This window comes from Lynx rufus, unplaced genomic scaffold (assembly GCF_022079265.1).
Source record: "Lynx rufus isolate CCGP_SWC_20201006 ecotype Redwood Valley unplaced genomic scaffold, mLynRuf1.p SCAF_3, whole genome shotgun sequence".
NCBI classification, from domain to species: Eukaryota; Metazoa; Chordata; class Mammalia; order Carnivora; family Felidae; genus Lynx; species Lynx rufus.
The window spans coordinates 93,531,436-93,556,583 of record NW_025814845.1 but is presented as its reverse complement, the minus strand read 5'-3'; the positions used below and the strand labels follow the sequence as shown (position 1 = coordinate 93,556,583).

The 25,148-nt window shown below is 36.5% G+C and overlaps 1 protein-coding gene across 1 annotated transcript in view; it reads right to left on the bottom strand.

The window, feature by feature from the left end:
• Positions 1-9,708: 9,708 nt before the first annotated feature.
• UGT8 (UDP glycosyltransferase 8) overlaps positions 9,709-25,148 on the bottom strand; it is a 54,771-nt gene continuing 39,331 nt past the window's right edge. Inside the window, exons 2-5 of the mRNA XM_047090405.1 lie at positions 16,643-16,785; positions 14,856-14,932; positions 12,058-12,277; positions 9,709-10,072 (exon numbers count right to left, since the gene is read on the bottom strand). Of these exons, the coding sequence (XP_046946361.1) occupies positions 9,709-10,072; positions 12,058-12,277; positions 14,856-14,932; positions 16,643-16,785 (804 nt within the window). The remainder of the gene's footprint in view (positions 10,073-12,057; positions 12,278-14,855; positions 14,933-16,642; positions 16,786-25,148) is intronic.

The following is a 25,148-nucleotide window of genomic DNA, read 5'->3' as shown; positions in this document are numbered from 1 at the left end:
ATGGTGCTGATAACAATGCAAATGGATATTTAACTTATAATGAAATAGAGAGTCTTCTAGGAGAAGAAACACCAGAACGAGAGCAACTGGAGCTGTTCGATGCTGACAACAACAAGATGTTCTCCTACCTTGAACTTACAAGAGCATTTGGACTGACTGGTAAGGCCTTCAGACTGAAACACCGGTGAAGGTCAGGAAATAGGTAGCCTTGAATAATGTTCATTCTTACAGCCAAAAACTAACAAACAGCCCACAGCTTACAATTTTTACTTTACAGCTGGGACCCAAAAGCAAAGAATATAAGAAAAACTGAAAAGTAAAGAAAAAAACAAGGCATCCCTGCCATCCACAACAATAGAGTAATAAATCATCAGTTTAACTGAGTGAATAGAGTTTATGTCCTCTGGAGGTTAAAAAAAAAGCATGATGATCTTTCTCTGTACTTGCTTAAAGGATTTTAGGATGGCACTCTTAAGACTAAAACTTTACTTTTTAAGTTTATTTATTTATTTTTGACAGACACAAAGACAAGTGTGGGAGGGGCAAAGAGAGGGTGACAGAGAATCCCAAGACAGCTCTGAGGGGCTCAAACCCACAAAACCATGAGATCATGACCAGAGCGGAAACCAAGAGTTGGATGCTTAACAAATGAGCCACCCAGGTGCCCCAAGACTGAAACTTTAAAGCCTATATAGTATAAAGTGATGATGTAGAAGGAAACTAGAAAGCTACTATTCATTTAAAAGAATAAAAAGTTAAAGCAATATAGATGGCATTAAATCATAATCTAAAACCTCTTTTAAAATTGTACTAGTTCCCCCATCTGCTTATTTTCTTTTTAATTTTCAAAGAATCTGTCATGTAAAGAATTTGTAAACATTTACCATAAATATCTAAGGGTAGTTTCTTAACCAGTGATGTGAGGAATAGGAGATGGAAATATAGATGGCTATGGAGAAGAGGTGTTTGGGAAACTGAGAAAATTCTGATATAGAAAATAAGGGAACTTTTTTTAGCTCTTAATTCTTTTGAAGAAATACTAGAGCTGATATCTGAATCTGGTAGGTCAATAGAACACACTTGGCCATAAAATTGAAATTCCATGTAATCCATGCTAAATTTAATCTATTTACATTAATTAATTAATTCAATGTTTATTTATTCGAGAGAGAGGGAGAGAGAAAGAGAGAGAGAGAGAGAGAAACAGAGAAACCCAAGTAGACTCTGCACTGTCAGTGCAGAGCCCAATGAGGGGCTTGAACTCATGAACTGTGAGATCATGACCCGAACCGAAACTAAGAGTCAGACGCTTAACTGACTGAGCCACCCTGGTGCCCCTAATCTATTTACTTTTAAAACTGAAGACTAAAAATTATTAAATTGCTCTCATTTCCCTCTTATTTGAGAAAATAAACAATAGCCAGCAGAGATGTTTTGTACCTTTCCATCTTCATGTGTGTAAACTCATGAGGTGACTCTACCTACTCCTCCAGTGGTAAAGCTACATTCTCAGGGATCATATCTTTTTCTGTTGAAAGCTGCATTACTAGAACATCTATGACATAATAGGGCCCACATACCTATAGATACCTGGATATTGCCAAAGTCTTGCATTTTTCAAATCCCATAGACCTCTCTGGGTTCTTATTTGACCTTTGAAGGTCTTTGCTTGATTTTGCTCCTTCCTACCTTCTCTCTGGTGGGATGGATGGATAGATAGTAGACAGATAGATAGATAAAACTTTTAAGAAGATGGATTACTATTCCAAAATACAAATTGCATCGTTGGAGAAACCATCCATCCAATTCAGATAAACCTCTCTGGAATATCAGTGAAATAGACCAACTGCATAAAAAATACATTGTGAAAAGCAGAAGAGGCAGTCTGAGGTAGTTTTCTATCTGAAACCACGGCCTCCTTTCCAGGTCATCCTTGCTTTGCTACCCACACTTTTTTGTTTATTGCTACATGGAAGATGAACCTGCTGCAATCCCAGGTTGAGATAAATTTTTGAATGCCCACCATGTAGCAGTCCTGGGCCTTTCTTTGGCCCTACCAGACAGCTGGATGCAGTTCCAGCATCTTCTGTTAATATCAGAGATAGGAACATTACTAAATAAGTGAGCGTCAAGAGAATCAGAGATGAAATACATCCTGGTGCAGATCTTTTTAGGAGCACCAATAGTGAATGTAAGAGGCAGGCTTCCACTGGAGAAGATAAGGTCTCTCTTTGTACACACCAGTTGTTTAAGAATTTTGACTAATCAAGTGGGGGTTAAGCAGGGGTATGCATGACTTGACAGTTTAGAGATCACTATGTGAACAAACCAGTTCATGGGGTTCCAAAGCCAAAGGGCCCGGCAGTGCCCTGAGGGGGTGCAGTGCTCATCCAGCCACAGCCTTCCTCCCCACACCCCTAAGGAGGCACCATCTGTATATTCATTGTTTTTGATGGGCCTTACATCCTAAAAGGCATTCAACTAGAGTAGACAAAAGAGATTTTAACACAGCTGGACATTTTCTCAATTTAGCCTTCTGTAATTTGGGATCCTTGAACTTCCAATTGTGTTTCCATAGTCTGTTAAAAAACAAAAGCATCAGTAGATACGTTAGCACACTCTATGCACCATGCACCTGGAAATGGTAAGGCACCTCAAAAAACACTGAACAGTGGAAAATCCAGGAGAGGAAACCGAAAGCTTGGAGGTGAGTAGGTGGGGGAGACCAGGTCAGGGAGGAAAGCAGCTTGTACCGTATGTAGTATGAAATCTGGAACTAGAGGCTGACATACTCAAAGTTAATTGTGTTTTCACAAATGGTAAAATCGACTTATCCATTCTCTTGGATCTATATTTACCAGAGGTACCTGAGTAAATGTTTCTTGCTTTCATCTTTTTGAGACCCCCTCAATGGGAAACTGTCATGTGTCAGCTGAAATCATAAGAGAAAATGTAATTCATAGCTAGAATCTAAATGTAACTTAAACTTCTAAATCTCAAAATATTTTTCTTCCAGAGTAAATAAGAAGATGAAAGTTCCAGAAAGAAGAAGATATTCAGAGGAATGGCTTGATTTTATGACAATTTCACCTTACTTTCACAATATTTTAGCAAGAAATGTTTTTAACTAGTTGTTAAAACTTGCTAGTTCTTTTGAACTCTATTCAGTTTCAAAGAAATTTTTGTTGAAATAGACTTTAAGTCTATAATACTGCCCTCCTTTTTTAAAAAAGTTTTTTTAATGTTTATTTATTTTTGAGAGACAGAGTGTGAGAGGGGAAGGGGCAGAGAGAGACACAGAATCCATAGCAGGCCCCAGGCTCTGAGCTAACAGCACAGAGCCCGACACGGGGCTCAAACTCACCAACTGTGAGACCATGACCTGAGCCAAAGCCAGATGCTTAACCGGCTGAGCTACCTAGGCGCCCCCATAATACTACCCTTCTTAAAAAAATAGAGAAGGAATATTTGGTTTGAGTTCATTGTTTAGTATAATTTAAATGCTAACTATATACATGCACACACATGCAAAAGAGACTATTAACATTATATATTTATATGTTTTTAAAACTTTGGTATATACATTTGCTTTTTTTCTATTGGCCAAAACTTAACTAATTTTTTTTTCGCACTGGCATTTAAAAAAAATGTTTATTTATTTATTTTGAGAGAGAGAGAGAGAGAGCACATGCACAAGTTGGGGAGGGGCAGAGACAGAGGGAGAGAGAGAATTTCAAGCAGGTTCCATGATGTCAGCACAGAGCCCAGTGCAGGGCTTGATTTCATGAACCTTGAGATCATGACCTGAGGTGAAATCAAGAGTCAGATGCTTAACTGACTGACCCACTCAGGTGCCCCATACACTGGCATTTTTAAGCACTCTAGAACTGTCTACTTACTCAAAAGTTGAACTTCTTGTTATATCCAAAGGGCAGAATCAAGATCAGAAGCAGAACTGATGATTTTCATGACTATCATAGCCTTGGGCTTTTCTAGACGCCTGGTCTCTAACTGCCAGTCCCTTTGATTTGTAAACAAAATGCACTCAACAAGCTATAGAACACCACACATCATCATTAACGAAATTTAACATTACCTGCAATTTACTTCATGTATTTATACTCAAAACTTCTGATTTTCTGCTAAAAGTTATACTCATGGACTTCAGCCAAAATTTCATAAGGGTAAAAATTAGCATAAATTTAAAAAATTCTTCCTGTCAAACATTAGATATTTGACATTTTAATGCAGCACCATGGTAAGTAAAGGAATAACAGATCCTTCAATAGCAAAATTATCTATCTAAAATCTCAATAGCAAGTTATTCATGGTTACATCATCTTTTACTTATTTCTGACCTAAATGGAAAATTGATCTTAGTATTAGGACTAAGAACCCATGGCTTAGTAGAAATTACCTTTTAAAAGTGTGAATACTGTATTAAAGTCAAGCTAATTCTGCCTCTGTAATAAGGAATAATCACTTACTGCACAAAATAGGTTACTAAATGAGTAAAAACTAATTGTAGATAGAAACCAACAGAGCAATAAAATATGTGTAGTTGTATAAAGTTCAGTGAGGACTTCAGGTTTTATTATTTAATAAATGAAAATGCTTTGTAATACCTGAGATAGTTAATGTTGGTGTTAGACTTCTTGGAGTAGATTTACACAATTACAATTGTTTTATTTGAATAACATAATTTTACATGTAGTTCTTATTTTTCAGTCAACTTGGATTACATATTGCTCTGTTGAAAAAACTCTGCTAGTTTTATTACATAAACTAAGCATAGTATCAGTAATCCTGTGGACTATATGAATTCACTCTTAAATTATATCTTATTTACCCAAAAGTAAAAAATTTCCATAATATAATTAGATTGTATGCCTTTTAGTTTCTATATTTTGAAAAATAAGAGCATCCACGCCATCCTTCCCCTGGCCCCACCTTAACAACTCAAACACCCAAGTGTTAGGGAGCTTGAAACATTTTGCAGAATTTGTAGAAAAATGACAATCTGAGTATTTTAATTGCATGGATTTCTGAGGCATTTATAACTGAAATTCATTAGAAAAATGGTTTTGCTGACATCTACAAATTTCACTGACATTTTTGCATGAAACATGTATTTTTTAAACGCTGGCTAAAAAGCTTATCCTTTCAGAAATAAGGAGGATAAAAGCTCCTTAATGCATATTTTGGGAATTTTCACTGATAGAATTCATATAATTCTTAAACTTTGTTATATAAATTTGAATTTTTTCTTTTGCAAAGTTTTGAATTAAACCAGTTGTAAATAAGCATTTTCTAATGTGATTTTATATTTACAAACCAGCTGAATTACTTAGAAGCAAAAGTGAAAATGAATGGATTATACTTTCAATAAAACAGATGACTGAATTGTATTTGAAATACTTTTGTCACCTTGTTTTGTTTCTCTCATTTTTAAACTAAAAAAAAAAATTTTTTTTCACGGTGCGTCCCTTTAATCTTAGCAGGATTTTGGGATTTGGTGAGGAGTTGGGCTATGCAGAGAGAAGACAGGACAACTGTGACCATCTAGGGCACCACCGGATGAATGAAGACTCAGTAAATGGTTGGTGAATGAATGAATGAAACATGTTTTTTCAAACAACTCTCAAAAACTGAAAGCGCACTACTGTGACAGAGGTTAGTCTAGTCAACGTGTCCAGGACAAACAACCACCGATTCGAGCGCTCATTTTACACTGGCCATTATGCTAAATGTTTTATTTTATTTTATAGTTTATTTATTTTTGAGAGAGAAAGCAAACTGGGGAAGGAGCAGAGAGAGAGAGAGAGAGAGAGAGAGAGGAGAGAATCCCAAGCAGGCTCCGCACTGTTGGCGCAGAATCTGATGTGGGGCCTGAACCCAGAAACCCCAAGATTAAGACCTGAGCCAAAACCAAGAGTGGGACGTTTAACTGAGCCACCTAGGAGCCCCTATGCTAAATGTTTTAAACACATACACATACCTACACACAATGTGTTTAAAACATTTAGTATAGTGGCCATTACAGAGTGAGTGTGTGTGTGTGAGTGTGTATTCATGATAAGCCCATGAGGTAATTATCATTACACAAATAAGAAATGTCAAAGTTAAAGATTAGTAAATGATGGAGTTAACCTTCAAAGTTAGGACCCTCAGACAATCAGAACTTGAGTTCAATATACAACTATCTGCCAAAAAAATTTATGAGGGTGTTCTGGATTAAGCAATTAATACCATGGGAGTTGATTACAAATAACCCCAAAACTAGTAGTGAGCGTGCAGTTCAATGTCACCTTGAACTCAGTGCTGCCACAGTACCCTGCATATACACTTGCTATAGCTCTCAGCACTTTACATTATAATTACTTATGTGTCCATCTCTCCCACTAGATCATGAGCATCTTGAAAGAGAGACTGACCTTCTCATCTGTAAATTCCTCTGGTATCTGGTATATTGTCTGGGGTGTGATGGGCACCCATTGAATGTTGAATGAATGCCATTCGGTCATGGCAGTTCCTAATTTCTAGTGAATAAATATATATTCTTTAATTCATTACAGTTGTGTATTTCAGAGAAGATACTTACCATTTATAAATATTAATAGCCCGTAAAATGTTTTCACAATAAAGTGAACTTCTTTCCTTTTAATTTCAGTGCATGTTTTATGCTCCATAGTATCTAATTACAATGTCTAATATGCCCAATTATAGTGCAAAGCTGGAAACAAGACTCTGAGGCAGGTTATCAGAATCTATCAGACCATTCAAGCACAAACATTCTTGTAGTCTTGGCAGAAGCAGGAAATGTGTGGGGGAAAAAAACCCAGAATGCTACATCTTGACTCTGTAGTGTCTCACCACTACTTAGCAGGGAAGGAGGAGGGCAGGGATAGATCTCAGATCACAGAGTAGGTTTTTTTTGAAGGACAGTCATCTGAGGACCCAGTGTGGTGGATTCCAGCTCAGTTGGAGAGGGGTGCTGTATATCAAAATCTAGGGGTTGGGGGTGAACGTGCGGTTGTATGACATTCAGAGGTGATTCTTTGAGGATAGTACCAACAAGCCCAAGCTGATAAACACCAGACAAGACCTTACCAGAAAATGATCTATGCAGTACTTGGGAGTCTGAGACTAGGTCCTCATATTGTAACACAAGGTTTCTATATTCCCAGGAAAGAATCTCTAGCTTGCTTCACCTTCAATCATAAACCATTGCTTTCACCCAAACATTAGCTCCCTCCAATCCTGGGCATCCAAATTCTGCCCCTATGTCTATGTGGAGGGATATTAAAAGTTATGGCTCTGGAGGAAAAATGGATCAATGTCTCATTTGCATTTGATATGATGATGACAAGCTATGAAAATATTTGCAGAGGCTCTTTTTAAATAACAAATGAATAAATACCTTCTTGAAAACTTTACTTTATTAGAGAATCTAGCCCAAATGTGGAAAATTTAAAATCACTCTATTTACCAAAAACTGGCTAACAATAAGCTTTCTAGAAAAAAAACAAAAAACAAAAAACCAACAACAGTGATCAGTAAATACCTACACTTAACATTTTTAATTCTGGGATAATTTTAAGATCCATGTTGATGTACTTATAAGGTAAATCCCTCTGTTTAATAATAATAAAAATATTCCCACAGGTAACATACTGTTTTTTACACGCATATACACATATAAAAGTTGGGAGACATGTCTTAGAAACATGTTTATAATGGATATACATAATATTGTGAAATAAAATCTGAATAAAAATTTTATTCCAACAACATTTCTCTATTTTTAAATCATGTTTATTAAGTTTTTATCACAGTGGAGATTAATTTATGCTTAATCATCCAGTGAGTGCCTACTGTCAACTTCATCCAATTCCAAAAAAGTAAAATCAACTCATTCATACACTCTAAGCCTGTTGCCATCCCACCATTCATCGCCTGTGCCTTTTTTTCCCTTTTAACGGCAACATAATGATAAGATTGTGAAAAGGTATAACTAATAGGCTTATATGTATAATACCATTTCTTCAAGTATTCAGAGAGCAGTACGTTTGTCTGCATTGTACATTAGAAAACTACTTGTGACATTATTTCTAAGTACAGGAGAGTGGCTCCTGGTGGGAGTGCAATGAAGTTGTATGTCATAGTGTATGACAAGGATTTACAGCATTCTAGAATTTTCACAACTCTTCCCATGTTAGTGAATGTCATTAGGTAAATGTATATTTCTACTCTCAGCTGTCAGCCATGGGATTTCAAGCTACGAATAAATAAAGCATACACTCAACATGTGTAGTGCAAATGCTAGGTAAACAGAATGACATGGAATAAACTCATAGTTGCCAACTAGTGAATGGTCAGCCAGGAGGTCCTGATTTTATGTGTGTGACTTGCATCCCTATCCTCAAATGAATACTGTCACTGTTCCATGTCAGCCACAATGACTGGAAAACACTACTGAGGTGGGGTGAGGTGGGGTGGTGAAGTCAAGAGGGAAACAGAAACTCATTTTCATAAACAAGTGATACAATTTCTCTGTCACTTCTGCGCAATATGTAAAGTTTGATTTGTTAACAAGATCTCAAACTTCTCAGACAAAGTAGGTACCAGTATAGAGAACTGTAAATGCTCCACTTAATTAACTGTTGGCACCTATGTTAAATATAGATTGTGTGGCCCAGACAACAAAAGGGATGAAGAAGATCGTTTTTTAAAGTTAAAACTTTGGAAATCTTAACACCTGAACATTCAAAAGGTACATTATAAAAAAAGCCATCGGTTACAAAAACATTCAAACAGCCCTGTTTAAAGATGCCATAAAAGCAATAGTCTTCAGTACTTTGAACAAAAGTCAGAGCTTTGTTGCTTTGTCTGAATTATGCATTTAACATAATGTTATTCACTAAAATGAAATAGAAAGGACTATAAAATTCTTCTAGAGACAAATTATTGGTAAGGGGAAAATAAAAGTAAAATGGGACAACCAACTTATACATGTACTTAGTTACATGTATTTTTCCCCCAGAAGTGCCCACGGTCTGTAAGAAAAAGGAAAACAAAAATAAAAAGCAAAACAAAACAAAAAAACTATCACAAACGAACCAAGAAGTACAAAAAAGGTGCCATTTATCTTTTCATTTTCTCCTACTGCATTCAGTTTTGAGGGAAGTGTTCTTTCATGGTAGTGTTCTGAGTTCACATATATTAAATTCTAGAAAAGAAACATTTGGATCCTGTCTTTCTATTTCATTCTTGAATGTGTTGTACCTTCAACAAATATATCAAGCAGCCAGCTAAAAATTCCCTTAATTAGGAAACATACACCCATACACACATGCACACAAACAAATCTTTTTAAGAGAAAAGAAACCATTCCTCTTCTGGGACACACACATATCAAGATTCAAAACTAAGGTCTGACATGGTCACTTAATTGATTTAAATAATTAAGGCTTCTAAAAGGTTCAGTGCCCAAACTCTCTATATCAGTATTCAAATAAAATACATTTTTGCATTTTAGGTTTGTGCTTTTTACAGCCATCTTAATTCCACAGAATTCTGTTAGTAAGATCCAATAAGGGAGTGTTAGAATTGTTTACTGACATTTTACTTTTAGTAGTTGTTAGACTAAATTATAGCATAAAAATCCAGTGACTGAACAGGTTGGTTACTATCATGTGGGCTGTTGGCTCATTTCACCTTCTTTTCATGTTTAATATGGCCATTTCTTTTGTACTTGCCATTGAGGATTCCATTATGGTAATGTCCATTAACTGTGCTATGCTTATTTCTAGACCACAAACTTTTGATTTTTCTGTAGATAAATTTTGTCACCCAGGACAAGAAGAAATAGAACAAGGCAGCACCAAGCAAAAGCACAAAGGCAATATCCAGTAAAAAATACTGACAGAAAGAGATTTGATGGACAGCGGCACGTAGGTGATGGGCTCCATTGTGACGAAGAATGTAATCTATCCAATAGACAGTCCGATTGACAGGGTGACCAGGTTGATCCTTGTGGATTTCTGAAAGCTTCTGGGCCCTCTGACGGTAGCTACGGAGTGGAGGGAGAACACAGAATGATCATGGAGATACAAGGTTCAATATATTTTAGACCTCCTCACTCTAAAATGAGGAAAATAATAAAAGCAACTTTTCTTTATTAAGTACCTAATATGTGCCAAGCACTGTGGTAAATGCTTTAAACACATTGTCTTATGCTAAGGCAATAAAATAAATTTGAAAGAGGGAAATGAAAATTAGACTAGGCAACCTGATTATGATTATAAAGTTGAGATTCAGATTCCAGTTTTTCTGTCTCTGAACCCCAGCTCTTTTTTATACTATGCCACACCTCTTGCCCACATATACTTCTTCTCTCCATATGCTTTTAAATTCTATTAACCAATGAATCTCAACCAGGAAGAGGAGTACATTTATTAGATTCTAAAAGGGAGAGATGAAGAAAAATGCAGCACTTTGTCTCAATACCTTTTTTTTTTAGCAATAAAATTTAATTCTGCCTCTGATTTAAAATAAGTTTAAGGGATGGTGTGAGAATATTATGCTTATTAAACAGAGGACAAGGAGTTGAAAAACAACACCATGAAGCCATATATAACATTACATGCAGTACATATATATGCATGTATGTATATATGTATAATGAAAATACTCTCTAAAATAGTCAATATTCTGAAATCAGAGTACTTATGGATACATGAAGATTGCATAACTGGGATTTCATTGCGATGTGACCTACGACTATAGTGTCGCCCTGTTTATATTTCAAAGAACACTGACAGAATGACGGTATGTGGATAATCCAGCCTTTTGCTTTTTCTCTGTGGAACAAATCCAGTCTCAGTAGCTCTGTAACTATCCCCCCATAAACTCTGCTTTAGGGCTGCATTCTACAAACCTTTCTAAAAAGTCCTGAAAGACATATATCATTTTCCATAAAAACATCATGACTTGAAAAACACTCAACTTTAAAAGAAGAGCTATAAAACACAGACAAAGGGATCCCCATACTCAAGCACCCCACGTCTTAGAGAACATATTGCTCCAAATGCTAGAGTTGCGACCAAGACACTGGATCCTTTAAGAGGTCAGAGCATGATGGCTGCCTCTGAGCCCATGTAAGGCAGCACAATGAACCTCAGTGCACTTGAACCCAGCCTTTTATATGAAAGCTGCATCATTTTAAATGAGAGAATTTTTCCTATTATTGGTTGTTTCTTAGAACATCTCAGTGTTTCCCAATCCAAGTGTTAAGCCATATGCCCAGGTAAAAATAGAAAAAGCTTATTGTCCTCCAAATATTACTGCCATTTGAAATGCAAGATCAATTAAATGTCATGAAAAAATAGGGAAAACTACTGCTTTGTTTTAAAACTACACAGGCCAGCTCTCTAGACTATTTGAAACTCAGTGGTTAACTGGGGACATTCAAGAAATAAAAATTAAAAAAGCTAAAGATTCAGACTAGTTCTGCAACTATGTAAATAAATCTCTGTGTTTCAGTGATACTCAGTCCTAGGGAAACCTAGCACCAGTCAATACAAAGAGCACCAGCTTTGGAATCAGACATTCCTGGTTCAAATATCTACTCTAATAGCTTAGTGCAACTATGGGCAAATTACTTAAGCCCTCTGAGTTTCAAGTGCCTCATCTTTACAATGTGAATAGTGAAAATAGTGATATGCAGATATTATGAGTATTAAAATGAGACAAAGAACAAATAAATTTTGACACATTTTAGGGACCTGATGATTGTTCCCACTGTAATTTCTCCCTCAATTTGGCAAATCCTGGTAGAATATTATTCAAGGTCATACACGGCTGGCTATATATATATATATATATTTGCCATTTTTATTTTTAAAATTATAGAAAACATGCACAAGGATTTAGACACAGGAATGTAAAGGATATTCCTATAATTGGTTTATTGACAACTTCTTGGCAATAATTGGTTATTGACAATATGCTATGGTATATATATTTCATCTGCTTTCATGTTCATTGTAAACTCACCTGGGATTATTGATAACTTTCATCAGTGCTTCATATAGCTCTCCTTCAGTAACTGTCTTCCATTCTAGCAATATCCCCATGCCTTTTGCCTGGACCCGGGTCATAGTATCATAGTGGTCTCCAAAGAGTGGGATTCCCACTACAGGTACACCATGATACATAGTTTCAAAAATACTATTCAAACCACCATGGCTCAGGAAGGCTTTAATATTGGAATGCCCTAAAGAAGGATTAAAAAAGAAAACAACTTAGGGTATTGTATATTACTCTAAAAAAGAGATTTTCCAGAAATCTCTTAAAAGTCAACACTATACTAAATATATATTTTAGATACAGAATTTTTAAAGGCATAATTTCACTGATTCCTGCCCTATATCAATTAAAACGCTTGCTATATAAATAGTGAATTGATTTGTATATATCAATTAAGAGTCATTTTTAAATTTATAAATTTAAAATCTATAGCTTTTTAGAGAATATTACAACTTTCCCTCAAACATAAATATCAACTGGCTAGCAACATCTATTTAAAAGTCCAATACTAAATAGGAAGTCAACAAAAGCAAGAAATGCCAAAAATACCAGGGTGCAACCACATTCTGCTACAAACAGACATCCACTTCTGGATCCCCAGGCATTTATCTTAAAGTAAAACACATTTTGTAAGAAAACAAAAAAAATATGTTAAAATGTGGGGCTAGATTCCTAAAGTTTAGGAAGAGTTTATGTGCTTATCCAAGGAGGAACACTGTATGGTACAAAGTATTTACAACATTCAAGTCATGTCAGCTTCTGGCTTCACAATTTTAGGGCCCAATTTCACAGTTTAGGTATATAAACAAGTAGGGACTGACACATAAAAATTAGTTGTAAGAGATGGAACATCATGTAACATCGAGTTGTCAAGGGGATAAAAGAAGACAATTTATCAAAATTAATGAGGTATTTCAAAACACAGATCCCCTCGTGAGCAGCCAATATTTCATAAAAGGTACTGAAACTGAAAACCCTGTATAAGTGTAGGACAAGGAAACATTGCACTTAGGAAATGTATGCTATGGCCAGAAAGGAATTACAGCTTGCAGAAATAGAAGTCTTTTAAATATACACACACCAGGTATAAAATGGTATGTAGAACCTTGGTCTCAGTAGGGTGCAGGGACTCTCCCACTCCATGTCTATTAGAAGTACTCAGTGTCACCTTTGCCTACAAGTGGCTTCTCAACTCGGCCCACCTAATGGATCTGCTCTCTCAGTGCATTTCAAACTTTTTTTTTTTTTTTTTTTTGCAGCAAAACCTTTTCTCTGAACAAAACCTTACCACCAAGCCCAGCAGTGAAAAATAAGACAGTGCTGGTGTGTGGAGGGCAAGGGATAGTATGGAAAGAAGAAAGGGGAAAGATAATGGTTGGGTTCCTACTTCCATCCTGGAGGAATCTTCTGATCATTGTTAGAAGCCAGCAGTGGACTCATAAAGTCATGCCTAATGATAAAAAAGGACACTGATCTTGGCAAAGGCAGAGAACTGAGGTTCTGAGGAACACAGAAGAGCTCTGAACTTAAGGAGGGCCATTGGGTGTGCACCACTGAGTAGCTACACCTTGCCGTAGAGGCTCTCAGAAGAATACCATGCTAACAGTTTCAACGCTCCCAGAGAGCAGCATCACACTGTTGCACTGAAACAGCTGATAGTCCAGGTTATCTTACGTAAATTCTCTGCTTCTTCCTACCTTCTATGGAATCTGAAGTCATAATAGTAAAGACATAAAAAAAAAATACAAATATTAAGAAGGTAAATTGCCCTGTTTCTTATTCAATTTTGTCATTTATAGAATAACATATATGAAGAACTAGATGAAAAGGAATTATATAAAGAAAACTCCTCACTGTTTTTTAGTTGCAAAATTCAATTTGCTGGTTTTTAGGATGGCCATTTTAGCTTCTAAAAAATACTTTTCAAAGCCTATTTTTAATAATGTAATTTAAAATTTAAAGCAGCTTATATAGCTGTTAGATTTTAGTATTGTTGAACAAATGATGTCAATATTGCCAAATCAATAATATTTTTATAATTTCCTTAATATCTTAAAGGTTAATACAGCATCATGTTTTGCTAGAAATTAATGAAATTACTTTACGGTTTTACTATCAATGCTTATTGAAGACAACAAAATGAGTTAAATTTATTCGATCAAATATCTTAAAATAAATTCATATAACTGTTATTTTAATTTTTAGTTAAGGATCAGAATTCAAATAAATAAATAATTAAATAAATAAATGTGTGTTTCAAAAATTTCTGATGACTTAAGGGGAAATGAACAGATGAAACAAATAAAGGTAAGATGAATTAAATGTTTTCTTGACCTTTTTAGTTTCAATCATATGAGTAACTTTGAATTTCTCAGGTTAGTCAGATACATCTGTAATACAATTATAACACAAATCTACATTTTCACTGTTTTAATTTTACTACCTTTAGATGATTAGTCTAATCAGGTATAACTTTATCCACAGCTGGTTTATATACCTTATTAAGCATATTTTCCAGAAAATTAAAATTGGTGACTGGTCTAAAAACCTTAATTTACAGACATAAAATGATTATATTTTACAAATAATTTTCCAACAAAGAAAGATCTAACTTGTTGGTTTGAAATCTAACATGAGATACTAGGCATTCTAGTGACTCTACCATAAACTACACACATATTGTATAAACTGCTCAAATACAAAAATCACATTTACTCAGTTAAAATCTAAATGCCAAGTTAAGTACCCACGTGTCACTGACTTACCAAGCAAGTCATTTTGTGGTAACCATTCTATGAGCTTAGTGTTGTTTCCTAGATTCTTTGGTTTGGTTCCAGAAAACCTAAAATGTACATCAGACAATGAATCTTTCAAAAACCGAACTTTACTCTTGGTATGGACTCTGTGCTTAAATTATTAGATTTAAAATAAATGTTAAATGATCTTTTATTGCTATCTTAAGAAGGAAACCAGGTTTTACTAACAACAAAATTTTAATTATGTTTCTTTTTCACATTTTCATTGATTGTGAGAGAAATAAAAAACACTCTCATACTGAGATCTATTTTCTTTCGGCTCTTCTCACCCCATCACAGAGATGGGGGCTGGAGGTGAGAAGCACATAAATAAACCTGGGCTAGAAAGTCACTCTCCATCAGAACCCAGAAAGAGAAACATGAAAAAGCTGGGAGGGCCACCACTAAGCAGTCTATAGCTCTGATCTCTGACACGTGGAGCCTACGGGAAGGTGTGAGAATTGAAAGAAACCAGAAAGCACTCTTCTCCAGCTTGGCCCCAGTGACAGGCACTCCGTGGGGCAGAGTTTATAATTAAGTCATTTAGTGCCTTGATCTATGAAAGATAAACCATGAACATACTTCACAACTGAGAGAACAACACGAGTCTGAACTGAGCAGACACAAACTGTCCTAAATGAAGCAGGAGGGTGCTTTCTGGGTTAAGCCCTTAGAGGAAATGCAATAGATCTGGCATCCAAAGGAAGAAGTCCTAAACAGTTGGAATAAAATATGTATCCACTTCATAGCTCAGCCAGGAAAAGTGGGAGCTAATCCTTACACCATTGTTATAAAGGAAAAAGACATATTACTTAGACCCTACTTGTAACAGCTTGAGACCTGGGGGGGTGATGTTCACCGCTGTATCCCCAGAGCCCAGCGGCACTGGCAGGTACTAAATAAATACATGGTAAATAGTGTTCACGTCGGATTTTTACATGGTGGACTGACACAGACACTTGTTGGGAAGTGGGGTAATCTAAGGATCTGTTTTAACCAGCATTAACTGGCAAGTTATTGCCGTTTTAAGGCCTATTTTGGGGGGGAGGGGTAAAAGAAATAAAAAGCATTTATAGAGGACAAAAGATTCCATGAAATATTTTGCCTATTTATGCATTCATCTATCATTTTCTACCTCATTCCAACACTGATTTGCAGGTATGTAGAAAGTATATAGAAATGCATGTAATTAAAACAACTTTTTAAATGACACTAATAGAAGGGTAAATAAGGATATAAAGCTTAGGGTAACATAAAAAATGCATCTGACACAAGGATAAATCATTCTGCATCATATTTTCTTTTTTTCTTGAAGATTTTTTAATGTTTTTAAATTTTATTTTGAGAGAGAGAGAGAGAGAGAGAGAGAGAAGCAGAGAGATGGGGAGGAGAGAGAATTCCAAGCAGGCTCCACGCTGTCAGCACAGGGCCCAGTGGGGGGCTCACTCTCACAAACTGTGAGATGGTGACCTGAGCCAAAATGGAGTCGGACACTTAACCCCCTGAGCCACCCAGGTGCCCTTGCATCATATTTTCTTTCTATGCTCCAAGGCTTGATGTCTCTTTCTTTATCCATCACAGAGTCTTATAAATTAGTCGCTAGATTTCAATACACTAAGAAACAAAAATGAAAAGTTAGGAGAAGCTCCTGCTAATCTTGCTGGGGAACCAATGTGCTAGCTTTACAGGGCCCTGCAAGTTAAGCAAGGGGATAACAAAAATACACAGTGAAGAAACAATTGATGCTATTACCTTACCTCCAAATCACTTTTTGGGGCAATCTCCCCAGAGCTCCAGCCAGTTTGTTAGCAATGTCTTCTGAAAGATACTTGACACCAGCTCCGAAAGACACCAGGACAAAGCCATGTTCATTAGCACCATTTACCCACATTTGGAGATCCTATAAATCAAAATGCAGCAGTTAATTTTATGAAAGGCCAATATATTTCATAATCAGCATCATCAACAGCCCAGTTTTTAAAAAGCCTTCAGGTAATCTTCTTCAACAATTAGTAAGTAGAGGATACAAAGCTTTCCTTTAAATAACTGTTTTTGTTTCAGATATTTCATCTGACAACGCTAACAGGAATAAAGAGGGCAGACAGTTACTTTGATAAGACAGACAAATAACAACAACAAATCAGCAGCTAATGGCCTTAGATCTCAGTCAAAAAATTAAAATTAATGTTTAAAACATGGTCAGGGATAAATCTGCATAAGGATACAAGTGAAATATGTGGACTGGACATATAACAAAAACATTAATGACCACCCCCACCCAGGAAGATTTTATTTTAGGAATGGGCTGACTTCGGGGCACCTGGGTGGCTCGGTCAGTTGACTTCGGCTCAGGTCATCATCTCATGGTTTGTGATTTCGAGCCCCACATCGTGCTCTCTGCTGTCAGCACAGAGCCCACTGAGGATCCCCTGCCCCCTCTCTCTCTGCCCCTCCCCTGCTCATGCTTTCTCTCTCTCTCAAAAATAAATTAACATTAAAAATAAAAGGAGTGGGCTGTAAAATAACTGTAAAAGAATTATTAAAGCTTTCAATTTATATTCTACTCCATTTGGTCTACACTTGGTAATTTTCATCTGTGGACTCATACTGTGTTATGATAAGAAAGAGAAGGAATCTGCTAATAGTTCCAAAGATCCATAGGCCTAATGAATTTTATCATTTCTCTAAATATCTAACTCATACAGAACACAGATCATATATGTGCTATCGTGAGGCATCCAGGGGTTCTGGAGATGTCCAGTGGTTGCTATTCTCCCTCGTTGTGTGGGAAAATGCTAAATTCTCAAACCTGTCCTTCAACACCCAACACATGCTGGGCCATAGCAGATCCAATGTTAAGGAGGGACAATTCTAACATTGTAGGAATCACTCATTTTGGAGGAGGACACATTAACAAAGTTTTGCCAGTATGGTTGATTTACACTGAAAATGAAAGCAGTCAGTTTTAAGAGATACTATCCTTGCTTTGTTTTGCTCTGTAGGCACAAACTTGTTTTTATGGTAAGTTATCCCTTTGAATAAGTCTTTGTCAAAGACATCGAGCATCACTTTCCCATATGAAAACTAATAGAGCCACAGCACTGAGAGGAACACATAATTCCACTACGAGGAAAACAAATGTGTTGTCCATACACAACACCTTTGCCATAATACAGACATGACAACAGGCCAGACCCACTCTGTATTCATAATGTGCAGAGTGAGCCATCACAGTTCCATCTCCAGACCCTGCAGGTCTCTCGTTCAGGATGAATGAATTACTACAGTGTAGCCCATGCCTTTTGCATTTCACATCACTTTCTGGTATACCCTGATTTGCGGCTGGGAGTTAACTGCAAGGGAAGAAGTATCATCACAATGACATCACCGCATAGCTCAAAACAAAATATTTATATGGCACATCAGGCCCCAACATGTCTTCCTTTTCTTTGTTTTCTTTTTTCCCCCTTTTTGTAAAATCACTTAATGATATCTGTATTAACAGCTCTATAGTACTCATTCTTAACAGGGAAGAGGGGACCACATTTTATGCCCAAAATGAGTTAGTGAATAGTGTCACCAGATAACTGGGATGAAGACAGAAGGGGGCACACCTTTCTAGCTCCTGATTAAAACAAGCTGTAATTATTAAAGTTTTCAATTTGTATTCTACTCCATTTACCAAGAACAGCACATGTGCTGAAAATATAACTGTGTTATATGTGGATTCAAAGTAAGAAACAAGAGCAAACTGATTTAAATTTTTCATTTCAGATTCAGTCCTAAGCCGGATATACTTAAAACAAATATAAATGCTGCACGGTAGAATGACTTGAATACTATGTTTTATCCCTATGGTTCGTCTTCAAGCACTTTATCACCTACTACCCAATTCTCTAAAGATTAAAATTTCAGGGTCAATGCCATTTAAAAAAAAAAAAAAGCTTACATTCAGATATACTAAGCCTTACAGTAATAATGTTATTTAAAATTTGTTTCCCAAGGACTTAAAAGGTCTTTGAGTTTCAATGGACTCTATGCAATAAATACTTCAGTTATTTGTTCTTTGTTCTATGTGATATAAAATAAAATCCATTAATGTATCTTCCAGATTTTTTCTAACCATACGCATTAGCCATTTACAATACATTTACAATTCAAGTATATAGCTTTCATTGATATGAAAGGGAGCAGAGAAAATTTTACTTATTCGAGTTCCCTGCAGGAAAAGCACTCAGTATTTTTGGAAGATAATACTCCACTTGGCTTAGAATTGAGGCCTCAAGGTGACTTCCAAACTGCTATTCTTGGGGACTGAAGGAAGAGGGGAAGCGAAAGGTGAGAGGTCAAGAAACAGTGAGCCTGACACTGGTCTCCTGGACATAACCAGCTCCTCCCTTGATCTCCCATCCTCAGCCTAAATTCACAGAACGTTTGGTGTGACTGATATTTTGTGGGAATCTAAAACATAAAATGTTCCCACAAAACACCAATTGAGTTTTGGGTGTGGCTAATGAGGGTGATATTCAGGCTGCATGAAGAGCTGAAGCAGCCAGAGTCTGCAGAGATCCCGAATTTGCTGAGCTCATGGTGAAGACTTTGGAACTGGAACTTCATGAAAGGTATGCCTGGCTCTCCAAGGGATGAGAGTTCCCAGGTGGCATCTTGCCTCTATAGACATATACAGTATTTTCTGGAATTTAAGACCCCATCACTTATAAAGTGCAAATCGATTTTATAACAACTCTTTTAAAAAATAATAACATTTACAATAAATGTGTTCAATGTAAAAAAAAAAAACAATTTCAGAAATTTAACAGTTAAAATAAAGGTACTTTAGAATGTTCCCCTGAAGTTAAAAACTTAGAGTAAAAAAATAAAAATAAAAAAACACTTCATTTACTGTATCAACAAAAATCATACATAAGAGTAGAGTAAACCTAACAAAATGCACAAGACGTGCATGAAGAACAGTTTACTGAAGGACAAAAAAGAAAAACTGAATAGGTGGAAAGATGTGACATGCACCAAGAAGGAAACATCAATATTAGGGAAATGATATTTTTTAAGTTCACTGCATTCCCAGCCTACATTTCAAGAGGACTGCTATGAAACTAGAGCTGAGTCCAAAATTATTCTGGAAAAGAAAATGTATAAGAAAGGCCAAGAAGGTTTTGAAAAAGAACAGGAAAAGAAAATTTTCCTTCTAGATATTAAAATGCACTCTAGAATTTAGAGCCATCTCGATGAAATGTCCGGTTTAAGAAGAGAGCGAGGAATGAGGGTGGCAGGCAGTGCCAGACTGCTGTGCACTCAGAGACTGAGCAGTTTCCTCAGAAAGAGGAAACTGAGCAGTTTTCCTCAGAAAAGAGTCATCTACCGCTGACTTAGACAAAATGAGTTTAGATCTCTCCACTAATATAAATTAGAGAAGAATTAAAAAGCCATTTTGAATGAAAATATATGAAGCACTTGAAAAAAACTCCCCCAAAGATAATTTTATTCTGGGCAAGGAAGGCCTTCCTGGTCCAGTCACAAATCCCAGAAGTCATAAAGAAAATACTGACAGATCTGAATACAGAACAATAAAACTTCCAGAGAGTAAAGGACACTTGAAAAAGGCATAATAGTAATAATAATATGCAGAAATAGTTTCAATATACATAATAAAAGATTGATATCCAAAACAAAATAATGAGAAAAAGAACTTCCAGGAACAACGTCAGGAAACACCCATTTCACAGAAGGAAAACAAATGGCATTCACATGGAAAGATGCCTAGCCTCACGTGCTAGCCAGAGAAACACAAATTCAAATTGTTTTTACCTCTTATTCTCTCTCCTCTTTACACAGCACTCTGTTAGATGATGTCAACATATTAATTTATTTTGACTTAAAGAATTGAATACAGTATTTACCTTTAAGCATTATTATTTTATAATTTTCTGTCAACTTTTTTGTTTTGTTCTAAGGATAAAACAGCTTTTCCTAAATGGCTTCTGGGCCTATTGACATATTTAGAAAAGTTTTCCCACATTAAGATTATCTTTTAATTACCCATAGTTTCTTTTAGTTTGATAGCTTCATTTCTTGAATTTTCAACCCTTCATCATCTAGACTCTCTTTTTGGAGGAAAGAATGAGGCTGGGATCCATCTTTATTTATAACCCAATGGATAGCTATTCTTGTCCTCATTTACATAAAATGCCACCTGCTCAGTGGATTTCTGAATTCTATCCTGTCCTATTGATCCTGTGCCAGTGCCAACGAGATTTATTTATTGTTATTTTATAATACATGTTCGTATCTGCAGTGTTAGATTTCTCTCGTTAATTTTCATCCTGGGGATGTTACTAGTTATTCTTGTATATAGCAGCTTTTTTAAGGATTCTTTGAACACATTACCTGCCACTTACTAGCAGTACCACTTCTTATGTATGTTGCCAGTATTTGTGCATACATGTTACAGAATAAACATACCATGTAAGTTAAAAAATCGCATTCAGTCCTCTGCCAGCACACAGGTAGCAAGCACACTGCTCCACTAGATGGCATAGCGAGAACGGAGCATGGATGTCTGGTCTCCGAAGAGTATTCCCCAGGCTTCCAACTATCATGACAGGTCAAACCCACAGTCTATCACTATGGTATTTCCTGCTCCTTGTCTAGGGGTAGAACTCTACCATTTTCCAAATGCAAATGAAATCAAAATTATCACAATAATGGATCAAACATTAAGCAGGGAATCAGTAGTACACACAGGTGCTTCCCTCACTATATTACTATGAATATTTCCATCCCTATACAATTAAAATAATCATTTCATACTTATGATTTTGCTATAAAATAATTATATATACACACACACACACACACACACACACACACACACACATATAGCTATTGAGAAGAGAATGTCACAATAAAAATAATCACTTTATCTTTTTTTCAGGGTTAAATGGTCTTAGGTCCTTTATGAGAAAAGGTGGAATAAGGAAATATGGATAATATATTTATCAAAATCAAATACTGCATGTTAATATATTTCCTTTCTTTATCTTTTATAATCCTGACCTGGACACACAAAGATTTGTTTTCTAGTACTGCCTGATTTCGTTTCCCCAGGTGCCTTGACTTGGTGGTAGGGAGAATAAGGCACCGTCCCCTGTTCCCTCCCTGGAGAGCTGTTCAGGACAAGCCAGGGTGAAGGAGCCTGGCTCTGTGACACTGGACATGAGCTGGAACTGGAACCAAGAGAAGTCCCAGAGTTTGGCTGGGGGAGCAAGTACTCCCACAGTGTGACATTTTCAATAATTGTACATAATACTTTGACATGATGAATACCAAGAAATGAAGGATGTGAAAAAAAATTAAAAGAAGGAGTAAGAAGAAAAAAATTAAAAGAAGGAGTAAGAAAAAAGAAAGATCTTGAGACATTTGGAGAAAACAATCATTTTTTTATATACTTAGCCCCCTATCCAAAAACAAACAGCAAACTTCCTATTAGTTGTGGCCAATGTAAAACACATCCCAATTCCAGATATGTAAAAGCATATTTTTTTCATGTTTTAATTTTATATCAGAGAGAGAGACACAGCGTGAGCAGGGGAGGGTCAGAGAGAGAGGGAGACACAGAATCAGAAGCAGGCTCCAGGCTCTGAGCTGTCAGCACAGAGCCTGCGCGGCACTCGAACTCAGAAAACATGAGATCCTGATCTGAGCCGAAGTCAGATGCTCAGCCAACTGAGCCACCCAGGCGCCCCTAAAAGCAGATTTTAAAAAGATAATCACTTCAGAATCAATGGAAGAATAACTAATTAAAAGCTGGCTAGTGCAGGCCCACCTCTGTCCTGTCTAGGCTTCATTCTGAGGCACAGAATCTGGAGACCCCGAGAGAGACTTTTCACTGCTCTCAGAGACCTGGGGACAGACTGTGCTGCTGTGGTTAATTAACATTACATCTGTCCTGATGGCAGCCTGTGACCCAAACCTACTCTCTTCTCTCCCCACAAAATAAGAGCCTTGAGTGGGGCCCAGCGCTGTTGAGAAAGCAGTAACACTGTATCCTTTGTCAGCCTCGTCCATTCTGAGATGAAGAATGCCTGGGCTGTGAGAGAATCCTACACAGAGATGACGGAAGAAGAGAGACCTTTTTTCTTGTTTCCAACACCAACATCAATAGGCCTCTTTTCCCATTTTAAAGTATCTGACATAAAGAATGTTCCGCTTTGGTCAGGTGGGCTGCAGAGAATTGCAATACTCATTTTGCAAAACTCGGTAGTTAAGATAATAATGAACAGTTTGATATAAAATGCTTAAAACATTGTGGGGTATCATACTTGATTGTTGGCTTCTGCTAAAATAGTTAGCCAAAACTTATTAAATGACAACAAAAAATACCACTGAAAATACAGAAGTTACCTACCATTCACAATGCCACGTCGCAACCATTGTCTTCACTGATTTGATCAGCCAGGGATTTGGTTCAAACCTCAGTTGTTCAGTTATCTGTGTGCTCTCAATCAAGTTGCCTATTCTCTCTCAAGCCCAGATTTCTCATCTTTAAAAGTGCTGATAATGTTCACAAGGACATTGCAAAGATTAAATGAGATCAAATATATAAAAGTGCTTTGTTAAATAAAAATTACCGCTATTTTCCCCCAGACAGGGTGTCTGATAAGCAGTAGACTGAATAGGGACTGAAATAATGGCCACGTTGAGAAAAGGAAAGAAAAAAGTCATTCTGCAACAAGAAATTTCCTCTCCATTATACTCTATTCACCATGTTTTCGATTCTTCAGGATAAAGCTGGTACAAACAAATGAGAAGTAACGCACACAAAAAATGTTTTACATGCAGTATCAAATCCAGCTGTCAGTTTTTCAGAATATTCAAATGATTTCCAAGATTATCCAAGAGGCTTAAGCCACAGCTAACCTAAAGCAATACAGTGAGGAGAGAAGTGTCAAGGTGATGGTTCGAATTTTTAAAAACCTCAGCAGATGATTTTTTTATTAACACACAATATTCAGGAGAATGCACAACCTATAGAAAGGCATATTCATTTCCACTGAGATTCTACAGTATCTTTTTTTCTTTCTCACAAGGCTTTAAAATTTTGCCATTACAGTTATAATGAAAAGTAGGCAAAATTTGAAACCCTGATTTGACTTTGAAGAAAGTTAAGCTTTCAAGGTTAAGACCTTGAAATCAAGTAACCACTGGGTATAAAACAATGAAAATCTCACTAGAAAAAAAAATCCGTCCAAAAAAAAAAAAAATGACATCGATATCTTTCTTTGTTACAAAAGGAAGTTAAAAATCCAGAGATTTAGGGAGAATGAGAGAGATTTAAGTATGCTTATTTGCAACAGAGAATGAGATTGGAGGGGAGGAATGAAGATCCAGAAAGAGGAGGCATATGTTTTCTGAGTACGCTACGCATCTGAGCATAGAGATGTGATCCTGGAACATTCTTTCCTCGACAAGTTGTTGTCAGCTACCTGTTCTAAGTTTTGTTAGGGAAAAAAAAGGTCATGGCTATCGGACAGTATCCCAATAAGTTAGCTGGGTTTCAAAGTCCATTCATTAATTCAGCAAATACTACTGAACAACTGCTATGTACCATACCTGATATTCTTTTGGTACTCGAGACATTTCAAAGAATATATGGACAGAAATTTCTGTCTTCAGAGAGTTTACATTCTTAACAATATGGCCATATTTCTATCCTTACCTCTCTTCAAGTGTTGTTGCCTTCTCTGCTCTTCATTTTTCCACATACAGCCTATCTTTTTTTTTTTTTTAATTTTTTTTCAACGTTTATTTATTTTTGGGACAGAGAGAGACAGAGCATGAACGGGGGAGGGGCAGAGAGAGAGGGAGACACAGAATCGGAAACAGGCTCCAGGCTCTGAGCCATCAGCCCAGAGCCCGATGCGGGGCTCGAACTCACGGACCGCAAGATCGTGACCTGGCTGAAGTCAGACGCTTAACCGACTGCGCCACCCAGGCGCCCCCACATACAGCCTATCTTGTGGGGCTTGAGATTTCCTCCTTACATCACAGATATTTACCTGATAAAGGTGATCCTTTGTCAGGACTTTGGTAAATATCTATGATGGCATATATATAAACACCAAATATATATTTGGTAAATATCTTTGATCTCTGTTGATCTCCTCTTTGAGACATGCTCTCTCCCAGGACACTAATCCACCTCACTTGTGAATTTACATACAAGACTTCCTTTCTTTTTGGTGC